Source organism: Schistocerca serialis, chromosome 8 (genome assembly GCF_023864345.2).
Source record: "Schistocerca serialis cubense isolate TAMUIC-IGC-003099 chromosome 8, iqSchSeri2.2, whole genome shotgun sequence".
Taxonomy (NCBI): domain Eukaryota; kingdom Metazoa; phylum Arthropoda; class Insecta; order Orthoptera; family Acrididae; genus Schistocerca; species Schistocerca serialis.
This window is the reverse complement of record NC_064645.1, coordinates 430,315,139-430,337,872: the sequence shown is the minus strand read 5'-3', so window position 1 is coordinate 430,337,872 and position 22,734 is coordinate 430,315,139. Positions and strand designations below refer to the sequence as shown.

The following is a 22,734-nucleotide window of genomic DNA, read 5'->3' as shown; positions in this document are numbered from 1 at the left end:
CTGGTCCGCAGCAACCGACCGACTCCTCTCAGAATGCCGACAACTTCTAAAATAGTCGTCAGCTCAGATAACATCAATTACACACACACAACCTGACAAACACTCGCAAAAAGACCTGAACGATACCCAACAGTGACTAAGCACGTACGAAGACAAATCGGGGGTCGATGCACACACACACAGCCGACTCATGAACGATCGTCGAGTCAAGACGCGTCGTCCGGTAGGACGACCCACCGACGATCCACCAAGACCGTGGCCCGGCTCAAGTGATGCGTGGCGGCAATGGTCGGGCGAGCCATTTCGACGGAGACCTCACTGCTGCTCAACCCGACTACACTAGTGCCGCATTGCAACTCCCCGACTGGCAAGTCCGGACTACGCTCCAGACGCGTTCCAACTGCCTGGCAGCCCGAACTCGCGACCCGAACTCACTCACGACAGAAAACAACCGGGAAGTAATAGCAAAACAATGGTTCAAATGGCTCTGAGCACTATGGGACTAGGACCGCTCGGCCACACTGGCCGGCGGAAGTAATGGCAGTCGAGCAAAGATTCTACGAGAGGGGATATATCGATACGCACCGTTAAAGCCGCTCACGGTCAGGCAAAGCAGCAACTCAGTGACAGTAGTAATTTAAATTAACGTAGTAAGGTGGAAGTACGTTAAAAACAGGGTGTAAAATAATGATGGCAGGAAAACGAAACCCGCACGTTTCAATAGTTTCATGAAGTTCCGATAGGGGGTGGTTCTGTACTTAACCTTCAGAATGGTGTCTGTAAATGAGATGTGCTCTAAGTGGAGAGCTGTCATTGAGTGTCTTTTGAAAGAAAACCAGAGCAACACAGATATTCTTGGCCACTTGCAGAATGTCTACCGACATGTGGCAATGAAGAATATCACAGTGACTCATAGGGCGAGGCATCTGTTATCATCGCAATAAGGTACTGCAAACCGTCTGATCTCTTGCGTGTCAGTTTGCTATACAGAACTGTGTTTCCAGAAATGCTGGAACGTGCGGACGCACTCATTCGAGGTGATCGACGGATCGTAATGAAACAACTCACTGCTCAACTGGACGTCTCTGTTGGTAATGCTGACACACTCCTCCACCAGTTGGAGTAGTCAAATGCGTGCATAACAGAAAATCATAAAAGAAACTTGTGCATTACGGCGCCGCTAGTGACAATTTTTGTCGTACATCGTCACAGGTGATGAAAGTGTGGGTTCATCTCTTCCAACTGGAAACAAAACGGCCATCCATGGAGTGGCACCACACTTCCTGTCCTCCTAAGGAAAAATTGAAAGCCACACCCTCACCCATCGATGATGTTCTAGGAGGGGTTATTCTATTAGGTGTCCTCCCTCATAGTGCAATGATCAACTCTGAAGTACACAGTTCTGTCCTCGGGAAAATGAAGAAACGACTTCAGCGTGTCCATCGCCACAAAAATGCAAATGTACTTCTCCTTCTCCATGACAACGTATGGACTCACACAAGTCTGCTCACACGAGGTGAACTCTCAAACTTCGTTGGACTGTTCTTCCTCATCCGCCCTACAGCTCGAATCTCGCACCTTCCGACTTCCATTTATTTGGCCTGATGTAGGATGCACTCTGCTGGAAGCAGTATGTGGAAGATGGGAACGTTGTTGATGTAGCGAGATGTTGTCTCCGAAATTGCCCTGTAGAGTGATACCATGCAAGCATACAGGCCATTCCAGTAAGGTGGCGTAAGGCCATCCCATGGAAAGGAGATTATGTTGAAAAATAGATTTTTATGCTTAAAATAGTGGGGAATAATATGGTGTATTAGAATTCCGAATACAACCAATCTGCTTTCATAAAAGATGTGTTGCATTGCTTATTTTATGCGCGTCGTAATTGTTCCCAAAGAATTGCGGCCAATATGACCTGGTTCTTCTTCATTTATCTTGTGCCCCGGTCTCACACCGGAGCAAGATCAGCATGGTTATAGACGGATTTGACGTGGTTTATTTAATGGGTCGCAAGATGCCCTTCCGGTCACCACCCCATTACCTCGCCCCCTATTTCAACTGTCTAAATGTAGCGTTATTCTTTTGACAGTGCGGGGAAAGTTTTTCTAAATATTTGCTAATCGCGTAATTGAGGTGGAACTTGAGTAGTGGTTCGGTATTCAGCTAGTGAGATGTAGAGAACAGCCTAAAAGTCACATCCAGAGGGCCTAATAACCGACCCTCGTCGTTAATCCGCCTGGCGGATTCGATTCGCAGCCGGAGCACCTCCCCGTCCTGGAAGCAGCGTTTTAACGTGCACGAATATCCGTGCGGTTGGCGACATGGCTTGATTATTAACTTTAAAATGATCTTGTGATGTGCAAAGTTTATCCAGCATGCGGAAATGCAGCATGTGGTGTGGATCTTGCAGCTCGTCACACTTGCAAGGAAGATGTGGACAACCAGGTGGAGGTTCCACTTCTGCTCGTTGATCTTGCAGTGCAGCAATACCACACCCATCCCGTTCAAAGTTGGCCACTCTAGGTTGGAAGCTCGTCCTCCTTAATTATTATAACGTTGCAGTTCATAACAGACCATGGCTCTGCGTCATGACCTGAAATGTTATGTCTTCGTATGACAGGATGACGTGCACTACGTCAGACGGTCACGTGATATCTCTTCAATGTTGACGCTGACGATGAAGTTGGCGAAAAGGGTATGCGATAGAGTAGGACGTTGTGGATAACGATCCTGATAAAGACGACGAGCAGCTCTTCCATTACAGTAAGCTTCTCCATAAAGAAGGACCATGTCCGTGTATTCTGCAAACGTGTACTCAAGTACGTTGCTTTAACTCTCACAGATGCGTGAATGCTGTTCGAACTAGGTCAGAGAACTAGGCTACACATCAAATGCCATCAGCCGATCCGACGTAAACGCCCTCCCCCCCCCCCCCCCCAACAAGGTGACTTGGTTGCATACCTACTTAGCAGACATGTTTTCAGACGACTGTAGCACGCGAAAAGTACGCTCCCGAACATGGGTTCCTATTCAAAATATTGTGTACTAACGTCCCACTACAAATCCTAGAAGTTTGTAACGGAATTTCCGAATATCCTGTGCTACTATTTTCTTGTCTTTCCGTTAACGTTTTTATATTTCCTTCTTTCGTCGATCGATTGAACTGTTTCACCTAATACCCAGGGTTTCTACGGAGTTACCTTCCTTCTACTTATCTTTGTCTTTCTGTGATTACCTTTTTCTGGAAATGTCCACTCCTCTTCGCCCGAAATGCCTGCTGTGTTATTCCTTATCGGAATATCGTCATTTTAGCGAACTTCAAAAACGTCTCATCATTCGTCAGTTCTTTACTGTCCCACTTCTTTCCATACTTGTAGTTCCGTACGATACTCTTAAGCGTGAACAGTGTATATGCTATTACAATTTTTAATTTACTGTAGAACTCAATTGTGCTTTCTCGTCTCCTATTTCTGCTACCATGCCCATATTCTCCAGTAACTCTTTCTTCTATTTCCTCCAATCTGCTATGGTTGTTAGATTTTCATTTCCTTTCACATATTGAATTACCATTTGAATATCGTCAAATACTTTCCTTACCTCTTCATCATCAGCTTTCGAGGTCGGAATGTATTACTGAAATATTTTTGTCGGTATTCGTTTGGTATCAGTTCTCAGGAGAAATACCCTGTCTCTGAACTGCTCGCAGTAGTTCACTCACTGCCCTACATTCATACTCATACCGAAAAAATGATTCAAATGGCTCTGAGCACTATGGGACTTAACATCTGAGGTCATCAGTCCCCTAGAACTTAGAACTACTTAAACCTAGCTAACCTAAGGACATCGCACACATCCATGCCCGAGGCAGGATTCGAACCTGCGACCGTAGCAGTCGCACGTTTCCAGGCTGAAGCGCCTAGAACCGTTCGGTCACGCCGGCCGGCAACTCATAACGAATCCTACACAAGTCTTACTGTTTTCAGCCGTAGTTAATATGACCCTATATTCATGAGACCAGAGATCCTTTTCTTCTTTCTGTTCCACTTCACTGACTCTAATAATATTCAGACTGAGTAACTGAATTTCTTTGTCAGGTTTTCTAGATTCCTTACCACGTTCAAACTTCTGACATTCCATGCTCCAACTCGTAGAATATTACTTATTTATTGTTTATAATTTCTTTTCCTCGTGGTCACATCCCCATTGGCAGCCCCCCCCCCCCCCACCCAAGCCCCCGGAGGTCCAAGCTGGGGGACTAATCCGGACTCTTTTTGCCTATGGAGAGATGAACACTTCACTTTTTCAATTACAAGCCACATGTCCTTTCTATTCAACACTAGCTATACCTTGTGGTGGTTCTTCGTATGTTATGTATTTTGGTTTTTATATGTTATGACAAGTTGGATTTAATAATATTCTGCCTGCTTCACAGCTGGAAAATTATTTACATCATTGACTCAGTTATGGTACTTCTCGCAGTTAGTTTCCCCGACACGCTGTTTTTATGTTAAAAGACACCACCAGCATACAGTATTCGAGATATGCAGCTGCATTATTAATTACCTGTGAGAGTCTCACTGCTTCCATTAAGCAGGGATCAAAAATCCTTTTGAAATCACGTTATTCAAATACGATTGAATATTGGAAAAACTGATTACTTTTACTGTTTCGAAAGAAGAACAGCTAATCAAGAGAAATCTCCTTTATTTACATTTATTTTTTGTCAAAATTAGCAAATATTAAGACATTTATTATGACTATGGCCCGTTATTATTTAGAACAATGGCGTCGACCTCTGCGCCAATGTTCTCCTATAAAATTTGCATAAATCGTTGACAAATATCACTACATGAATATAGGAGTTGATTCTAATTAGTCTAAATGTTCTAATTAGTCTAAATGTTATATGGAAGTTAAACGTTTTCGTGCATCGTCACAAAGTGACTTCTTACATTACCAAGAAACAAAAGTAAAGTGTGTGCGGTCGTTTTCCAAAAGGAACAGAAATTACTATAACATTCGCAGATCATATTAGTTTATTACATAGTATTTGTGATTTTTCTGCGATAATATTTATTTAGTTTTGTCGTCAGTTTTGGTATATTTGCGGAATTGAACCTGGCCACGCTTTTCTGTGGCTCTGTGCTTAAATGGAAAAGAAAGAAAACAGAAAACGTGTGGGAATTGTATACACGTCGTAATCTGTTTCTCTCCCCTGCTTCTGTCCCCTCCCTCCTCTCTCTGTCCATCTCGTCCTCCATTCCACTCCCTCTGTCCGTCAACTCATCTCCCTCTCTATGTCCATCTTCTCGTCCGCCCTCTCTCCCAATCTTCTCCTGCACATTCTCTCTACCTCTGTCTGTGTCCATCCCTCCTCTCTTCTCCTCCACCTTCGTCTCCATGTCTTCTTATCCCCTCTCTCTGTCCATCTCCTCCTTCCATCTTCAATGTCCATTTCCTTCCACTCCTCTGTCCATTTGCTCTTCCGCCGTCTCTGTGACCTTGAGCCTTGTTTATTGTTATTGAAAATGCATATTCCTTAGCAGTATTCTAATCATAAACCAGTAAGTCATAAATACAACTTTCCTGTGTGCTAATAACGTATCACTATTCTAAGAATTAGATGCCTAAAAACACGCCCGTATTATAATTCAACGTTGTCTCAAAATTTCAAAGCAGTCGGTCAAGAACTTTTGGAGATACACGATTTTGAACAAACGAACATTTATATTTTTCTTTACATAGATTTAATCAATGGCTAGGTTTCAATTCTGCACACAGGGCGTAGTTTGATTTATAGTCAAAGACGCTATCCCTGGACCGCGGGTTGCATAAAGCCGTTATTAAAACGTCAAAAATTTATTGTCAACAAAATACATCGACATTCAGGCAGCCAGCGTTGGCTGTGATGTTCTGCCGCGGAATGCGCCGGTCATCAAGCGGCTTGCAGTCGGGCAGCACATTCTGTCAGCTACAGCGAGGGCTATCGCACAGCTGCGTCGGCACACAGCTCCAGGAAGATGGTAACCACGGATCCCATGACACCATCGTAGATTGCACGCGGGAAGGGTGTGCACCCGTTCTGCTCGGAGTGCATGAAGTGGTGCACAGAATTTCTGTGACCTCCCTCCTGCCGAGAAGAGAGTTCGTTATCATCGAAGCTTGCCACAGGAACGGACGTGGATGGCAGCAGCGGCACCCCCCCCCCACCCCCGCACCCCTACTACAGCGATCTGCTCCCAGATCCTGCTAGTTTCTTTGACTCATCAGCCTCCTAACTGGTTTGGTGCGGCCTGTTATGCATTTATCTCCTGTCTGTCCTGCCTCTTCATCTCAGAGTAGCACTTGCAACCTAAGTCCTCAAATATTTTCTGCTTGTATCCAAATCTCTGTCTTCCTCTACAGTTTTTACCGTCTACAACTCCCTCTAGTACCATGGAAGTTATTTTCTAATGTCTTAACAGACGTCCTATCATCCTGTTCCTTCTTCTCATCAGTGTTTTCCCATATATTCCTTTCCTCGCCGATTCTCTGGAGAACCTCCTTAGCCCTTACCTTATGAGTGGGTTGTGCTGCCGCTCGTGTTGATGCTGTTTGTAGGTTTCCGCCCTCTGTTGGAGGCCAGACGGTATCGTTTAGTTGGCATGGTTGTGGTTGTTTGTCTTCTTCTCGTGTTGACTGGCGCCACTCGGTTTCGCAAGTGTTGCCTGTCCACTAGTAGCAGCAGCGGCCATTATCGATATGTAGTAACTGTTGCCCTATCTTTGGGGCGACGTCGCTGTTTTTCCGGGTGGTGTGAGTGGGCCAGATCGGTTGGGGACTCAGGTCAGCTCAGTGCGAGAACACGCTGGGACTGCTGGCGGCACGCATGGACTGCCGGATGGAAGGGCTGTGGTCACGAGGGTGCACGAACTCGTCGTAAACCGGATCCAGCAAGCTTTAAGTGGAGTGCATTTCAATCCAAGTAGAGAAACCTCCACCATTGCGATATCTCGCGATTCTCCAGTGACTTGGGTTCGTCTTGCTGCTCGTAGTGTCGCCGAGGCGAAGAACAGGGGTGATTCTTCTACTCTGCTGGTAGTGGTTCCTTTCTCGTTTCGGGTGCTCTAAACACAGTATTCTTGGGACGTAGGGCAGACCACCGATTCCAGATTTGCCGTGTTTTTCCATCGTTGCATTTGGTTCACCGGACGTCAGGTAGCTTCAGAAATATTATCATTAGTCATTCGTTAGGATGTCACTAGTCAGAGTTACCATCTTGTGAAGTGAATGCAACTCTTTGCTGTCTGATCACTCGAGAAAGTGTTTGTTGCCGGACTTTCTCAGTGGTCGATTCCTGGAGCACCGTCTGGATCAGTTGCTTTTTTTAAATTAACTTTTGCTATTAAAATTGCTGTTTTACAATAGATTTGAAATTTTTTTATATTATTGCCGTTTCTGGCCTTCAGCCACGATTGTGGTCATTTGTTTTAAAATTATAATTTGGTATTTTTATTTTAGCAGTAAGCCTTAAAACCTTATTTACTGCCATTCCTGGCGTCAGATGCCTTCTGCTGTGATTGTGGTGACTTGCCTTTAATATTTCAACTCCTGTAATTTGTAAGTTGCAGCAAGTTTTAACCAATTCTTAATTTATTGCCATTCCGGGCGTGTAAGGCCTTCTGCCCAGATCACAGTGGCTTCCTTTTAAAACAGTATCGTTTGTATCTGTATTTAATGGTGATTTGATAAATTGTAACTCACTGAAAACACTATTATTTACACTGTTGTTTATTCCTTCATTAATGACGTGTGGTATTTTTTATTTATTGCTGAGTCTGGAATTACTGACTTAAAATAAATTGTGTGTAACTGTAAAAGGCAAGCAATAGTAACTGGTTACGGCCCCGTCTACAATCGTAACCGTATCCTGCCTTCCCTTAACTACCTGGTTTCAATCAGTCTACCCAATTTTCAACATTCTTCTGCAGCACCACGTCTCAAACGCTTCGATTTTCTTCTATTCCGATTTTACCACACTCCATGTTTCACTACCGTAGAACGCTCTGCTGCAAACATACATTCTCAGAAATTTCTTCCTCAAATTAAAGGCTATGTTTGATACCAGTAGACTTCTCTTGGACAGGAATGACATTGTTGCCTGTGCTAGCCTGCTTTTTTATGTCTTCCTTTCTCCGAAAGTCATGCGTTATCTTTCTGTCTAGGTAGCAGGATTCGATAACTTTATTAAATTCGTGACCACCAGTCCCGATGTTAAAATTTCTCGCTCTTCTCATTTCTGCTACTTCTCATACGTTTTGTCTTTCTTCGATGTATTCTCAACCCATATTCTTCATTCGGTAGACTGTTCATTCCATTCAACAGATCCTGTAATTCTTTTTCAATTTCACTGAGGATAGCAATGTCATCAGCGAATTTTATTATCGATATCCTTTCACCTTTAATTTTAATTCCACTCCTGAACCTTTCCTTTGTTTCCGTAGTCTCTTTTTCGACGTAATGAGCAAACAGTCTGACACCCTTTTTTATCCGAGCATTTCCTTCTTGATCATACAGTGTTACTGTTCCCTCTTGGCATTTGTACGTGTTCCATGTTACCTGTCTTCCCCTATAGCTTACCTCCGTTTTTCTCATCGTTTCGAACATCTTGCACCATTGGACATTGTCGCACGATTCTTCAAGGTCTACAAATCCTATGAACGTGTCTTCATTTTTCTTCAGTCTTGCTCCCATTATAAACCGCAACGTCAAAACTGCCTCTGTGGAGCCTTTACCTTTCCTAAATCCAAACTGATCATCATCTATCACATCATCAGTTTTCTTTTCCATTCTTGTGTACATTATTCTTCCGAACAATTTGGATGCATGAGCTATTAAGATGACTGCGCGATAATTCTCGTACTTGTCGGCTGTTGTTAGTCAATAATCGAGAAGGCCTGCCGGATGGTGGCGGCCGCAGCTCCCCATCGGTGTTCATTCGGCAGTGGGCAGTGCAGCTCACAGCTTCTTAGTCCTTCCAGACAGGACTTTCTCTTCCATAGGAGATCGACGACGACCAGACAAGTAGAGCCTCAACCAACATTGGCCTCCTCTCCCGGGTGGACAGCTGTAAACTGAAATGAATCCAACCAGAACAGAAGTAGTATTAATACAGAACGGTCTCGGGCAGTTGCTACTTTCAGAGATGGAGAATGTTGACAAACACATCAGAAGCAAAATACGGGATTGGTTCAAATGGCTCTGAGCACTATGGGACTTAACAGCTATGGTCATCAGTCCCCTAGAACTTTGAACTACTTAAACCTAACTAACCTAAGGACAGCACACAACACCCAGTCATCACGAAAATACGGGATTTCATTGTGCTTTCGCGATCACTGACCGACAGTTATTTATATTTTTCAAGTTTACTATTAAAAACCTTATTCTTGTTGCATCTTTTCTTTATGCCGCTGGTAACTGCACATTTTATTTCATTCTATGTCACTCAGGCCCCACTTACAGCAGTTATAATCATCTTTTAAGTCCCATGGCTGTAGACGGTGAGGCGGTTCAATATTAGATTTGATAAACTGTTTGCTTCATTTTTTGTGATTCACTAATTTACTTTTTCCGATCGACCTACTTACCTCTGCCTTCCAAAAACGATATTATATAGTAAGATGCAACCTCCCACTTGCCTGTCAGTGTCTTCCTTGACAAACCACAGCGATTTGATGTAGATTACCACCGGTCAAGTTGCACGTATTAGCACGTAGCTGTAGCAACTTCACGGAAGCTTCAAAACTCTGTGCTGTAACACGCTTCTACTTAATATTTTAGTAACGTAGCATTTTAATCAATATTCAGCGAGTCAGTGACGAAAGACACACGCAAATCAAACGGACTGTTTGATTGAAAGTGGGTAAAAAACAAAGTGTGTGAATTCCTAAGGGACCAAGCTGCTTAGGTCATCGGTCCCTAGACTTTCACACTACTTAAACTAACTTACGCTAACAACAAGACGCATACCCATGCCCGAGGGAGGACTCGAACCTCCGTCGGGAGGGGCCGCGCAGTCCGTGACATGACGCCTCAAACCGCGCGGCTTGAAAGTGGGGTGCTGACGAATCTTTGCACCTGTGTATATGAATAGCTTACTAAAAGTTTTCCAAAATTCTTCTGAGCAACAGCTTTTCTACTCCACGTAAATGATCCAGGATGTCCAATAAAGGAATGCCTGATTTTAAAAATAAATAAATGAAAACAAAGGTCGAAAGAAGAAAATAGCAAACGGCACATTTACTGTGAAACCTCTGAGAATTTGATACAGGTTTCGAAGTAGTAGTTACAGAAGCTGCTAACAGATGCCGCTCTAAGCGCAATATGAGGTGTCTATAAATAGTTTCCCGAATCCTATAGCGATCAGTTTCAACGTTGAGATATGAAAGATAGTTGACCTTAACGAAGAAGGACATTTAAATAATGTATTCCATTAAAGAGGGTGTGTTTCTCGTTATGGAATTTCATAGTTTAGAGCATAGTTTTGCGGCAGAAAAATGTGTTTTTCAAAAAATGGTTCGAATAGCTCTGGGCACTATGGGACTTAATAGCTGAAGTAATCAGTCCCCTAGAACTTAGAACTACTTCAACCGAACTAACCTAAGGACATCACACACATCCACGCCCGAGGCAGGATTCGAGCCTGCGACCGTAGCGGTCGCGCGGTTCCAGACTGAAGCGCCTAGAACCACTCGGCCGCAGCAGCCGTCAATGTGTTTTTCTAACAGTCCCGCGTGACTGCTACGGTCGCAGGTTCGAATCCTGGCTCAGGCATGGATGTGTGTGATGTCCTTAGGTTAGTTAGGTTTAAGTAGTTCTAAGTTCTAGGGGACTGATGACCACAGTAGTTAAGTCCCATAGTGCTCAGAGCCATTTGAACCATTTTTCTAACAGTCTTTAATGTTTCCGATGCGAAAACCATTCGCAAGCTCTTCCCCAAGTTCGAACAGCCAGTGTCGTTGATGATCTAGTGAAGAATGTTGACCCCACGACAAGTGTAGGTTTCTATAAAAATGTCGCCAGCGATTCTGGTCTTATTCAACAATATCCCACGAAATCTGTTCAAGAAATTACTGGAGAGGCTGGCTACAGCATTCCAATATGCGTACAACAATGCCAAAGAATCAAGACATATTTCCGTTCAAAATATGGCACCAGACGATATTGCACTTTCTATGCGACAAAGGGTTGATTTTACGAACTAGATTACCACAGTTCAAAATGTGCAAATGTGTGTGAAATCTTATGGGACTTAACTGCTAAGGTCATCAGTCCCTAAGCTTACACACTACTTAATCTAAATTATCCTAAGGACAAACACACACACCCATGCCCGAGGGAGGACTTGAACCTCCGCCGGGACCATCCCCACAGTCCATGACTGCAGCGCCTAGACCGCTCGGCTAATCCCGCGCGATTACCACAGTAACTGACATCGAAGGCTGTGATGTTGGCTGGCAAATGAAGCACACTTTCACCTAAATGGGTTCGTGAATATATTCATTCCTCCGAAGTTGCTGTTTGGGTTGCGGTATGCTGCAGAGACTTTGTCGGCCATTTTTCAAGCGAGGATCAGTGAGTAGTGAACGTTATGGCAGGAGCTGGAGGATCGATCTGGCACGAGTAGTGTACAGAAGATGTAGCCCGAGCACACCACTCTGAACAGGCATTCGGCGTTCTATATGAATATTTAGGGAATGGAGTAACTCCGTTGAATTCTCGTAAAATAACTGCCACAGTCATGGACTGGCTTCCATATTCACCCGGACGGATGCGTTAAGACTAATTTCCGTAGGTCGCATTGAAAGACGCTGTCTGCCGTAACTATCCCACCGTTTGATCAGCTAAAATCGTCGATCTGTTCGACAGTTTCGTTGTTCGTTCGCACAACCCTATACTGTGGGCTGTGGCCATTTTGAGAGCATTGGTCGTTTCAAAGACTGCTTGCACAGGACGAATTCATTTATGGATCCTGATACGAGCTGTATAGCGTACAGCATCAGTTCTCAATCTTTTTCGCGGCAGAGACATTGTCAGCTATTTTTCAGGCGAGTATCAATGATTAGTGGACATTGTGTTTGAAATACTAATTTTTTTGTAGTGCACTAAAATATGCAAAATCTGTTTTTGTGTGCATTCTTCTGTTATAATCATTTAATGAAAATCAAATAGGTACATTGTATCCGACTGACATCTACAACAATATCTGTTCTAAAATTGTTTTCATTTAATGGGAGGTATGAAGTTTTTTTTAATTTTTTACCAACTTTTTAATGTCAGGCTTGACAGAAAAAAATCTGAAAACGTATGTGAGGTTGAGCATACAGTATACTGCGTTATTTTGTCTTTGTAGCGGCATATGCTGAGAACAGCGTTACACACAACTATGTTGTTAGGAACGGGCGGAGGGAAGCCAGAGTCTCTGTGGCAAGCTGTGGATATTCATCAGGACCGCTGCAACAAATTCGAGTGACATTGTTTCGAACAATAATTCCATGCTTGAATATTGTGGCTTCTGCAAATTCGGTACAAAAGGATTGTGAACCCATGAATTCATTTGCAGTTTCGTATTCTGCTCTTTAGGAAAATAGTCTCGAAAGAAACGGGCGTCTCATGGAGTCTCTGGACCAATACTTCACATATTTCATTCGGTAATTCTGCTGTCTCATCAACGTCCACGTTCAGTGCTAAAATGCTTTCTATTTCTCTTTTGGCAACATACCCAATGCGAAAATGTAATTTTTTTGAATGCGGTTATTTTGTTATTAGCACTGAAACCCTTTTTATGGGTTCACTGTAAATATAGATTTAGTTCATTAATTTTTCCAAATATATTTTCGAAAAAAATCAATCTGAACAACTGAACAACCAAGTCACATAACTCGAACGGTCTTTTAATTTAAAAGAAATGTTACTCATAAAAGCTTTAAGTCAGCTCTTACTTCGAACAATCTTATTAAGTTCTTAACCTGAGGTTACCATCTAACGTCAGTGGGGAGCAGCAGCGTTTTATGTCTGTCCCTAAATCTTCACACAGTACTGGAAAGAATTGCCACTGTAGAAGGCGTGATTTAACTTAACTCATTATTTTTATTGCTCCATTAAGAACCAGTTTAGGATTTGGCGGCACATTCTGTATCCGTTGTACTTGTGTGTGCAGAACTGAATGGCTGGAACTTCAGTTTGGCGCTTTACTTTTTATTAGTGATGTCCTACTGAATAATCATTCATTCCCTCTCGGTTCCACCCGTACACATATTGACACAATTACTCCTACCGGGATGGTTTATTTAAGAAAAACTGTTAATCAATTGGCAGCGATGTGAACATAAGCAAGTCTTGTTTACGTCGATATCGTATAACTATCAGCCACCTAGCCAGTTGACTCATGCTATTGCTGACGTCGACAGACTAGTTCTTGTATGATAAAGCCTGCGATATGGTTAACTGGACACAAAGCAGTGTCGTCCAAAAGCGGCACTGAAGGAAGATGCTTAGCAGATTTTTCATGGAGCATACGTTGTGTTATGTCTGCCACTCATGTTTTCTTCTTTTAAATTCTCAGCGATAGTGTGCACTTCGCCCGCTTTTGCAGTGCGGTATCTGTCAAAATACGATGTCTCTGTAGAGTTTCCATAAACAGTTTGGGTCTCATCCTTCACAGATTTTTGGCTTTTTAATAGTTGTTCTTTCTTACGTATAAAAAATTCTTCGTTCTTTTCTTTGTAAGTAGTGTGTATGGTTTCTAAATGCCAATGCATCTTAGCAGGTAGCATGGAACTATTTGAAGGTATCTTGCAGAGAGGTGAGTCTTTAGAACCGACAAATCCAAGATTGATGTAAGATTCATCGTACATTCTTTTTTCACCCTCAGTGAATCATTAGATATCTTACTGCTGGAAGCTATGAAGCGTTAAGTCGTTACGTCACCTTCTTGCATGTCTTAGACTTGATCGGGAATATTTGCTCCTTTCTAGTTTTTAATATTAAGAGCTTAATTTTAGAACGTGACAAACAGAGAATAAAATCGCCACATGATACTGAATTTTACATCTGCAATCAATAACACACACCAATGAAATATACTGCAGGCCGAGAGCGGTGCGCGGATTTGCGATGCCATACTGGACTGCGCATTGCATTTCAAACTCGAGTAGGAACTGTACTCTGTGTCGCACGGCGCGGTTTTATATAGCCTTGGGCGGTTAAACATAGACTGCAAAGCGACGAAATCCTTCTAGGTGCTTCTAGATGGTTCTGAATGAAAGAGCACAGCGTGTACATACGAGACCAGCGAGCCAGCGAGCGAGCGAGAGAGAGAGAGAGAGAGAGAGAGAGAGGGATAGAGAGAGAGAGAGAGAGAGAGAGAGAGAGAGAGAGAGAGAGCCTGAAGGAGAAAGCGTGAGCACGGCCGCTGCGTGCTTGCGTAGTGACGAGTATCGAGTCGCCACATACCTACTCGTACGAGCCAAATTCTTTTATTTGCGGTTCTTATCGTAGCATTATTGTAGATTTAATTTGGTTTTTGTCACGTCACTTTCGGCAATACGTACTAAGAGGACAAAAGTAACACTTATATCAAACTAACATTGATATGGTATTTTTAAGATTTGTCTTTTTCAGTGTGCCACAAGATTTGATATTCTTTGTTCTTTAGGATGATATTATTTTGGCGCAGACCTCACAGAGGCCTTGTGATGTCCTGGACCTCCGAGGAGCACGTTTTGAGTATCGCTGGTGTACAATACCATATGTTAGCAGCTTTTGTAAATAGTGTTTCGAAACAATTTCGTATGAAATTCTTACAGATTCCACAATATACATACGATTTGTTGCATTCTTCTAGTGATCTTTGTTTTCCTGTGATTTAATTTTAAGAGACGTGAGTCCTTCTTGGGCACCGTCTAGCAATGTGTAGTGACTCCAGGAGTACAGTGGTGAAAATGAACGTTGCATATTGCCTTATTGTCGATATTGAACATAGTAGGAAACAAAACTGGTTTCTTTCTGTCACGTACAATCACAAGAAAATAAAAATATAGAAGATGAACACATTTACACTCCATAAATACAAACAAAATCAAAAACAATACCTGACCAAAGGGAACCAACTGGTGACACTTTTGAATGCGGCTAGGCATACTCCTTGCAAATTATCGAAATAAAACTGTGGGATATTGTTCCATTCCTTCACAGTGACAGCTGTGATGGCCTGTAAGGTCTCTGACAGGACAAGACCATTGCAAATCGGTCGTTTTAGCATGGTCCATGCATTCTCAAAGCAGCTGGGATCTCTAGAATATGGAGGCCGCTTCATCCGATTGAATCTGTGCTCCATTAGACAGGTGTTAATAAAATTGTGATAATAGGGACGAGCGTTGTCGTCCATTAGCGTGAATACCACTCCAATATACTCCAATATATTCACCAAATGCACTCATAGTGCGTGTAGGGATGTCGGCTGGATAGTTCACACCATTCATTATCCCAAGTATGGGCGCAAAGGTTGCTCTACCGTAATAAGTGATGCCACCCCAAAACGTTACGTTCTTGTACGTCCATCCTTCTGCTTCGGGGTTCGAGGGACTAGGGCCAATCAATTATGTCATTAAATGGAACATCTACATCCGACCTTACGTCGTTATTTATCATACAGCTGTCAGTTTCGGTGCTTCATCGGTGGCCAACATCTGAGAAATGGTTTTCGCAGACTACATGTAACAACGACGTTGGAGAGACAACATCACTGTCACACAATATCGTTGTCACACATAGTTTGCGCAAACCAGTTCATAGATGTTGGCCACTGGAGAATGGCGTATACGACTGGAATTAAGGCTCTCAACATCAATTAAGACCTGAAGATGGTGTACTGAACCACCGAAACTGGCAGTTATATAATAAATAACATCGTAAGGACGACTGTAGGTGTTCCATTTCAGGGTATTCCATGTTATTGTGTAAAAGTTGTCCTCGTTGCCTCCAGAAACGAATCACGATGAAGACTGACAGGAGTGTCAACAGAAAAGAGCGTTGTGTCCCACTGCTGCCTAGTCCACAAAGGGTGGTTTCATGTTCATGTGATATGAGCCCCTCTCTGAACCCGATTTAGAGGAGGAGCCTTGAGTGGTATTCTGACACGTAATCTCTCCCCATGGAGCCTCTTTCATATCGTTTGTGTCGACACCTACACTCCTGTAGCTGTTTGGAACTACCGCTTAGTCGCGTAGCATTTTGTTGACGGTTTCTGCTTGCTGTTATACGCAGATACCACTCTTTCACAGCTGTTGGTTTTCTTCTGCGGCCACTTTTATGACGATCCTCAACTTATCCTATCGCTAGAAACTTATTCGAGATTGTAGAGACATCTCTTCGACTCACAGCGACATTCGATGCGACGTCCACTCGTCTCATTACCTGCTCCATTAGAGTGACTAACGGAGCCTCTTACTTACTTTCCGTGTACGGAACTAGACTTCAGACTTCCAAAAATCAGCGGCCAATATGGCCTTGTCATTTGCCTCCCATAAGTCATTCATTGTGCAAGGCTGGTCCAAATATGGACAGATAAGCAGGCGTTGAGGATCCTGGACAGAATCACACAGACAGAGAGTGTTCTCATTCTCTTTTAGGAAACCCCATAGCTGCAGGTTTGTCTTGCTCTTTGACACTTCTACCCTCATACGGTTTAGGGTTCTCCAGACTGTGTATGGTAGGTCTCCACCAGGCGCCAGTTCTTCTTTTACATCTTTATGGGGGTTTCTCAGGTCGATTTCCCACCTTTTCAAACGATTCTCTACAGCCGACCCTTCCAGGGCTCGGGTACGTGAGAGGAAACTCTTCCTCTAACAAAGCCGTCGGTCAGCAGGCTGGTGTCTATTTAAATAGTTAGTAAGTTATTGTTGTCTGAACCATCCTAAAGTAACACAACCTTCGTAATGACACGCAGCATAAGTGTTGCAATGTCTACATAGTCATAGACCGGACAAACTGACCCATCACGGTAGAAATATGGACTGTTTCCGCCAGAATTACAAGAAAACTAATGTATTAATATCATAATGTGGTTCTGGGTCACAATGTTTAATATTAAAGTTTCAGCAATATGCAAAATTTATTTTTACCACTATATGTGTCTTGACAGGTCTTAAGAGCCCGGTGACTCATTTCATGATACATAGGGGCATGATGAAATTAATTTTGTACTTTTTCGAAAGGAATACTATGTACTGTAAGTGCTTACTCTGAAACTGTGGCTTACCATGTATGTATCTGGTTAATGTGCACTGCCCTCTGTGCCTCTGGTAGACACTAGCTAGCACGAAGCATCGCTTTGTCCTCTGTTGTCGTGCACTCGCACTTGACAGCTCGCCCGCCGGCAGGTACATCAAGCTGTCGAGCCCGCGCCTCAACAACATGGCGGTGGTGGGCTGCATCCTGGTGTACACGGCCGTCATCCTGCTGGGCCTGGACCACGCCACGCTGCCCGCCAGCACGCACTTCCCCGCCGTCTGCACGGTAGGCAGCCCGCCGCACGCAGCGCCGCTGCACGCTCGCTGACACGTCAGGCGCTGCGCTGGCCGCACTACGCTTGTAGCACGTTCAGGCAACACCGACTCAAAGGAAGGCCTCGGCGCTTGTCGGTGACGTCACGGCAGCTAGGCACAGCGAACGCCAGGTCTGTTGCAGGTAGAAACGCCTGGGCGTGCTTATCACTATAAATCTCTTACTTTTGAGAAGATGTTTGGTATTGTTTTGGATTCTGCAGTTTTATTTAGATGAAAGATTTTCTTACTATCGTAAAGCTACAAATGAAGATCATAGTTCTGTATTACTGAATCCTGTCGAAACAAACGTAGATCAACATGAGAAGATGCTTTGCCCCTTTGCAAGCTTCGGAAATTTTACATTCAAGTAACTATATTTACTTAATCCATTTTGTTATCGAAACTTACCCCAACCCCCTTACAATTAACTCATTTCTTTTATTTATTTATTTATTTTAGTTTGACATCGTCACTGGAAATGTAAACTAATTTACATGTGTAAATGTCCAACTGTTGCCAGTCGTTAGATTACAGTCGTTTTCAACAAAAGGAATTCTAAACAGGAAACAAAATAGCTTCATACATCGAAAATACTGCTGAGCTTAAACTTTTTTAAACATGCACATTAGAAAAGATAAACATTCCCCTCTTGCAACTGAAATGAGAAACTTTATAACATTAATAAATTTATTTGATAAAACAAGTATCTCTCTTTTGCCTCCTCTTCTGTCCCCCACCCCCTCCCCCAAAGTGTACAATCGCAAGATATTTCATTAACATTCAGTGCCCCTAACCCCATAGTTAAGATACCTACAGAAGAGCACCAATATGTTCACAGTTTCTTGTAAAAGCAACCCAGTACAAATGTAACTTCCTCAGATTTACAAATAAGGTAAAGAACCACGAATTTTGTTGGTGCTGGACCATGAAGTTGTTTTTGTATGTCAATCCTTAAAACGGGTGGAAATTTAAGTTCAGGAGTACACTATTTGTTAAGAACTGTAATGAATTGCACAATTAATTTATTGCAGAAATCTCTCAGAACAATGTGTGTTAGTCAACTATCGCCAATAGTTTCACATTTTCCTGTGTCAGAGAGGGAGACACCACCATTATGAGTATCCCTGCAACAGACCTGGCGTTCGCCTAGCTGACGTGGCGTCACGAACAAGCGCCGAGGCCTTCCTTTGAGTCGATGTTGGTCCAGGGCGGTTATAATTAAAAAGCGGTTTCTCACGGAGGTCCATTGTGAGCTTTAATTATCGTACGGCATAGAAACTTGGTAGATGTGTTAATACGTTCATGATAAATCGCTTTACGCTGGAAAAAAATTAGTTCCAATTTTGGCCACCAGGTGCAAATTTGGCGCTGTACAGCATCTCGTCGACGTCATTGGTGCTGATATTGGGGAAAATGCAAAAGTGACATTTAATAATAAAATCACCAATAGGCGGTACTCATTTGTTTGACTGTTTATGCCTATGTCCTGTTCGTAAACCATTACATGTGAAAACATTTCTGTACCTCTATACTGCATTTACAGTACCAGATCTGAACCTAGTTTCACAAATTTGGACTAATTTTTTCCATCGTAAATCGGTTCCACATTAATGAATTACAATATCCACCACGTTTCGCTGCAGTACGATGATTACAGCCCACACCAGACGACTATGAGTAGCTATACTTTATAATTATAGCCACCTGGTACAAGTCAGAGCATGTCTCCATAAACTCGTCAACTTCTCGACACTTTTTCTCAGCACAAGACGCTCGCCTCTTATTTCGCTGCTAGGAGGTACACTGAGAATTAAGGTAGTTTTTCAATCTGTAGGGCAATGGATCCAGTCTGAAACAAACTCTTGGATCTCTATATAGTGGCAATAGCATGTGCACACACTAGTAGAAGGTATGAAACGGTACGCAATGCACTTCATTACAGCCTTGTGGTCGGTTGATGTGAATAAGAGGATATTTCAGTATTGAACAGTACTTCTGCATCTTGATAGCAACACTGCCTGACACGAAATGTAAAGCACCTATAAATGGAGGAGAAAACGAAATGAAACTTCACCAGCTGAGGAGTACCGCAATATCACGGAGACAGTTCACAGAAACACGTGCCGTGTGAGGACGTGCATTGTCCTGCTGAAAAATGGGACTTCAATGCTGTCGCATGAAGTAACTCATGAAGACCCAAGCTGTCTGTGACGTACCATTGTACCGATTCTCTAATCGCATCAGCCGTCACCTGCAGATATAACCGGTGACTCCCGACACGACAATGTCAGGAATAGCCGGCCAGAGTCGCCGAGCGGTTCTAGGCGCTATAGTCTGGAACCGTGCGACCGCTACGGTCGTAGGTTCGAATCCTACCTCGGGCATGCATGTGTGTGATGTCCTTTGGTTAGTTAGATTTAAGTAGTTCTAGGTTCTGGGGGACTGACGACCTCAGAAATTAAGTCCCATAGTGCTCAGAGCCATTTGTCAGGAATAACACCGCTGTGACTCTCCAAAATACTTGAAGAAAGGGTCTTATCCCAAAGTCGCTGCCACACTAGCTGATGATGGTCATGTGGGGTAGAGCAGAACCGCAATTCAACGCTGATTACAGAGTGAAGCCATTCATCAGCAGTCCACGCTATCTGGGCATGGTACCATTTCAAATACAGTCTTTCGTGTTGTGGTGTTAATGGTAGCTTACGCATGGGGCGGTGATTTTAAAGTCCAGCTGCAGTAACTCTCCAACCAATTGCTCGAGATGGCTCAGAATGTTGTAGGGTGTACCTTACTTGTTCTCGGAAGTGAGAGAAAGTTACAGAATTTTTGGTGCACAATATGGCAATCGTGCCTTATGGTGGTCAAACTTGGTAGACCAGAACCTTGACCACGAGTACGGCTCACGTCACATCATCAGGTACTGTCACAATCGAATGGCCCACAAAGTTTGGTGTTGCACGATTCGATCAGCCGGCCAAATGGAGACTCACAATCAGACTCATTTCAAACTCAGTATGGTACTGATAACGAAGTCTCAGATGAATAGCAGCACCTCCGTGTCCTTCACTATTCACGACCCTGGCATACCCTACCAGGCCTAGAAACAATATCAATCATGATCAACACTTATGCTCTCTGCTGACATTTCTACATGTCACAAAGGATTGCAACTCTGATTGTTTAGCCTCCTTCCGATGGTGCGCACGAGTGCGCGGATGTGTACTGAAATCCGACCACGTCTTGGATGCTTTACTGACTTTGTCAGGCTGTGTATTTGTACTTTCAACTAATTGCAAAAGCCAAGTATCCGTGCCATATCAAACTGAAACGACTAATCGTTTATTATACCTTACACACCTACATAATTGTGGAGATGTTGATTGCGCCGTTTCACACACGGCTCCAAATTGTCCCAGACATGTTCTATGAGAGTAACATAAGATGGTTTAGTGGGCCAAATGAGGTTCGGTAAGGTTCCAGAGTGGTCGTCAAACCAGAGATAGACGCATGCAGCCCTGTGAGCACGGAGTTTGTCATCTTGGAAAATGGAAGCATTCACAACATGCAAATCATGATGAGAATCGTACAGACATGTCATCATTTGATCATCAGACACATTCCCGTATGTGCTAGACAGTAACAAGCGTAATTGGCGTAGAGAAGGAACTGAAAGACTAGAAAGCAAATAAACCACCAGGTCCAGATGGAATCCCAGTTAGATTTTACAAAGAGTATTCTGTGGCATTGGCTCCTAACCGAGCTTGCATTCATCGTGAACCTCTCGCCCAGCACAAAGTCCCAAGCGACTGGAAAAAAGCGCATCCGAGTCCGTATATAAGAAGGGTAAAAGAACGCACCCGCAAAATTATAGACCAATATCGCTAACTTCTGTTTTCTGTAGAATCCTTGAACATATTATCAAAAAAGGTTCAAATGGCTCTAAGCACTATGGGACTTAACTGCTGTGGTCATCAGTCCCCTAGAACTTAGAACTACTTAAACCTAACTAACCTAAGGACATCACACACATCCATGCCTGAGGCAGGATTCGAACCTGCGACCGTAGCGGTCACGCGGCTCCAGACTGTAGCGCCTAGAACCGCACGGCCACTCCGGCCGGCGAACATATTCTCAGTTATGATATAATAAACTACCTTGAGACTGAGAAGCTTATGTCCACGAATCAGCATGGTTTTAGAAAGCATTGCTCATGCGAAAGCTTGCCCTTTTCTCACATAATATACTGAGAAAATTGGATGAGGGGCAACAGGCAAATTCCATATTTTTAGATTTCCAGAAAGAAGTTGACACGGTGCCCCATAGCAGGCTGTTAACACAGGTACGAGCATATGGAATAAGTTCACAGATATGTGATTGTCTCGAAGACTTCTTAAATAATAGAAACCAGTACGCTGCCCTCGACGGCGAGTGTTCATCGGAGACAAGGGTATCGTCAGGAGTGCCCGTTGGAAGTGTGATAGGACGGCTATTGTTCTATATATACATAAATGATTTGGCGGACTGAGTGGGCAGCTATCTGTGGTTGTTTGCTGATGATACCGTGGTGTACGGTGAGGTTTCGTAGTTGCGTGACTGTAGGAAGATACAAGATGACTTATACAAAAAAAAGTGATAAATGGCAGCTAGCCGTAAATGTGGAAAAATGTGAGTTATTGCGGATGAGCCGGAACATCAATGTTCAGATACAGTATTACTATTGTCCTGCTTGACACGTCAAGCCGTTTAAATATCTGGGCCTGAAACTGAAAAGCGGTATGAGGTGGAACGAGCATGTGTGAGTCGTGGTATGGAAGGCGAATCGTCGACTTCCGTTTATTTTGAGAATTTTAGGAAAGAGCGGTTCACCTGTAAAGGAGACTGCAAATAGGACGCTGGTGCGATTTATTCTTGAGTACCGTTCGTGTGTTTGGGATCCGTACCAGGTCGTATTGAAGGAAGACATCGAAGCAATTCAGAGGTGGGCTACTAGATTTGTTACCGTTAGGGTCTAACAACACGCAAGTGCTGCGGAGATGCTACGGGAACTCAGATGAGGATTCCGGGAGGGAAGGCGACGTTCGAGAAACACTGTTGAGAGAATGTAGAGAACCGCCATATGAAGCTGAGTGCCAAACGATTCTACTGC

General features: G+C 43.4%; 1 protein-coding gene across 1 annotated transcript in view; it reads left to right on the top strand.

Annotated features, from left to right (window-relative positions):
• Positions 1 to 22,734, top strand: part of LOC126417051 (gamma-aminobutyric acid type B receptor subunit 2) — a 430,259-nt gene that overhangs the window by 273,252 nt on the left and 134,273 nt on the right. The window contains exon 11 of the mRNA XM_050084943.1: positions 17,424 to 17,559. Coding sequence (XP_049940900.1) covers positions 17,424 to 17,559 — 136 coding nt within the window. The remainder of the gene's footprint in view (positions 1 to 17,423; positions 17,560 to 22,734) is intronic.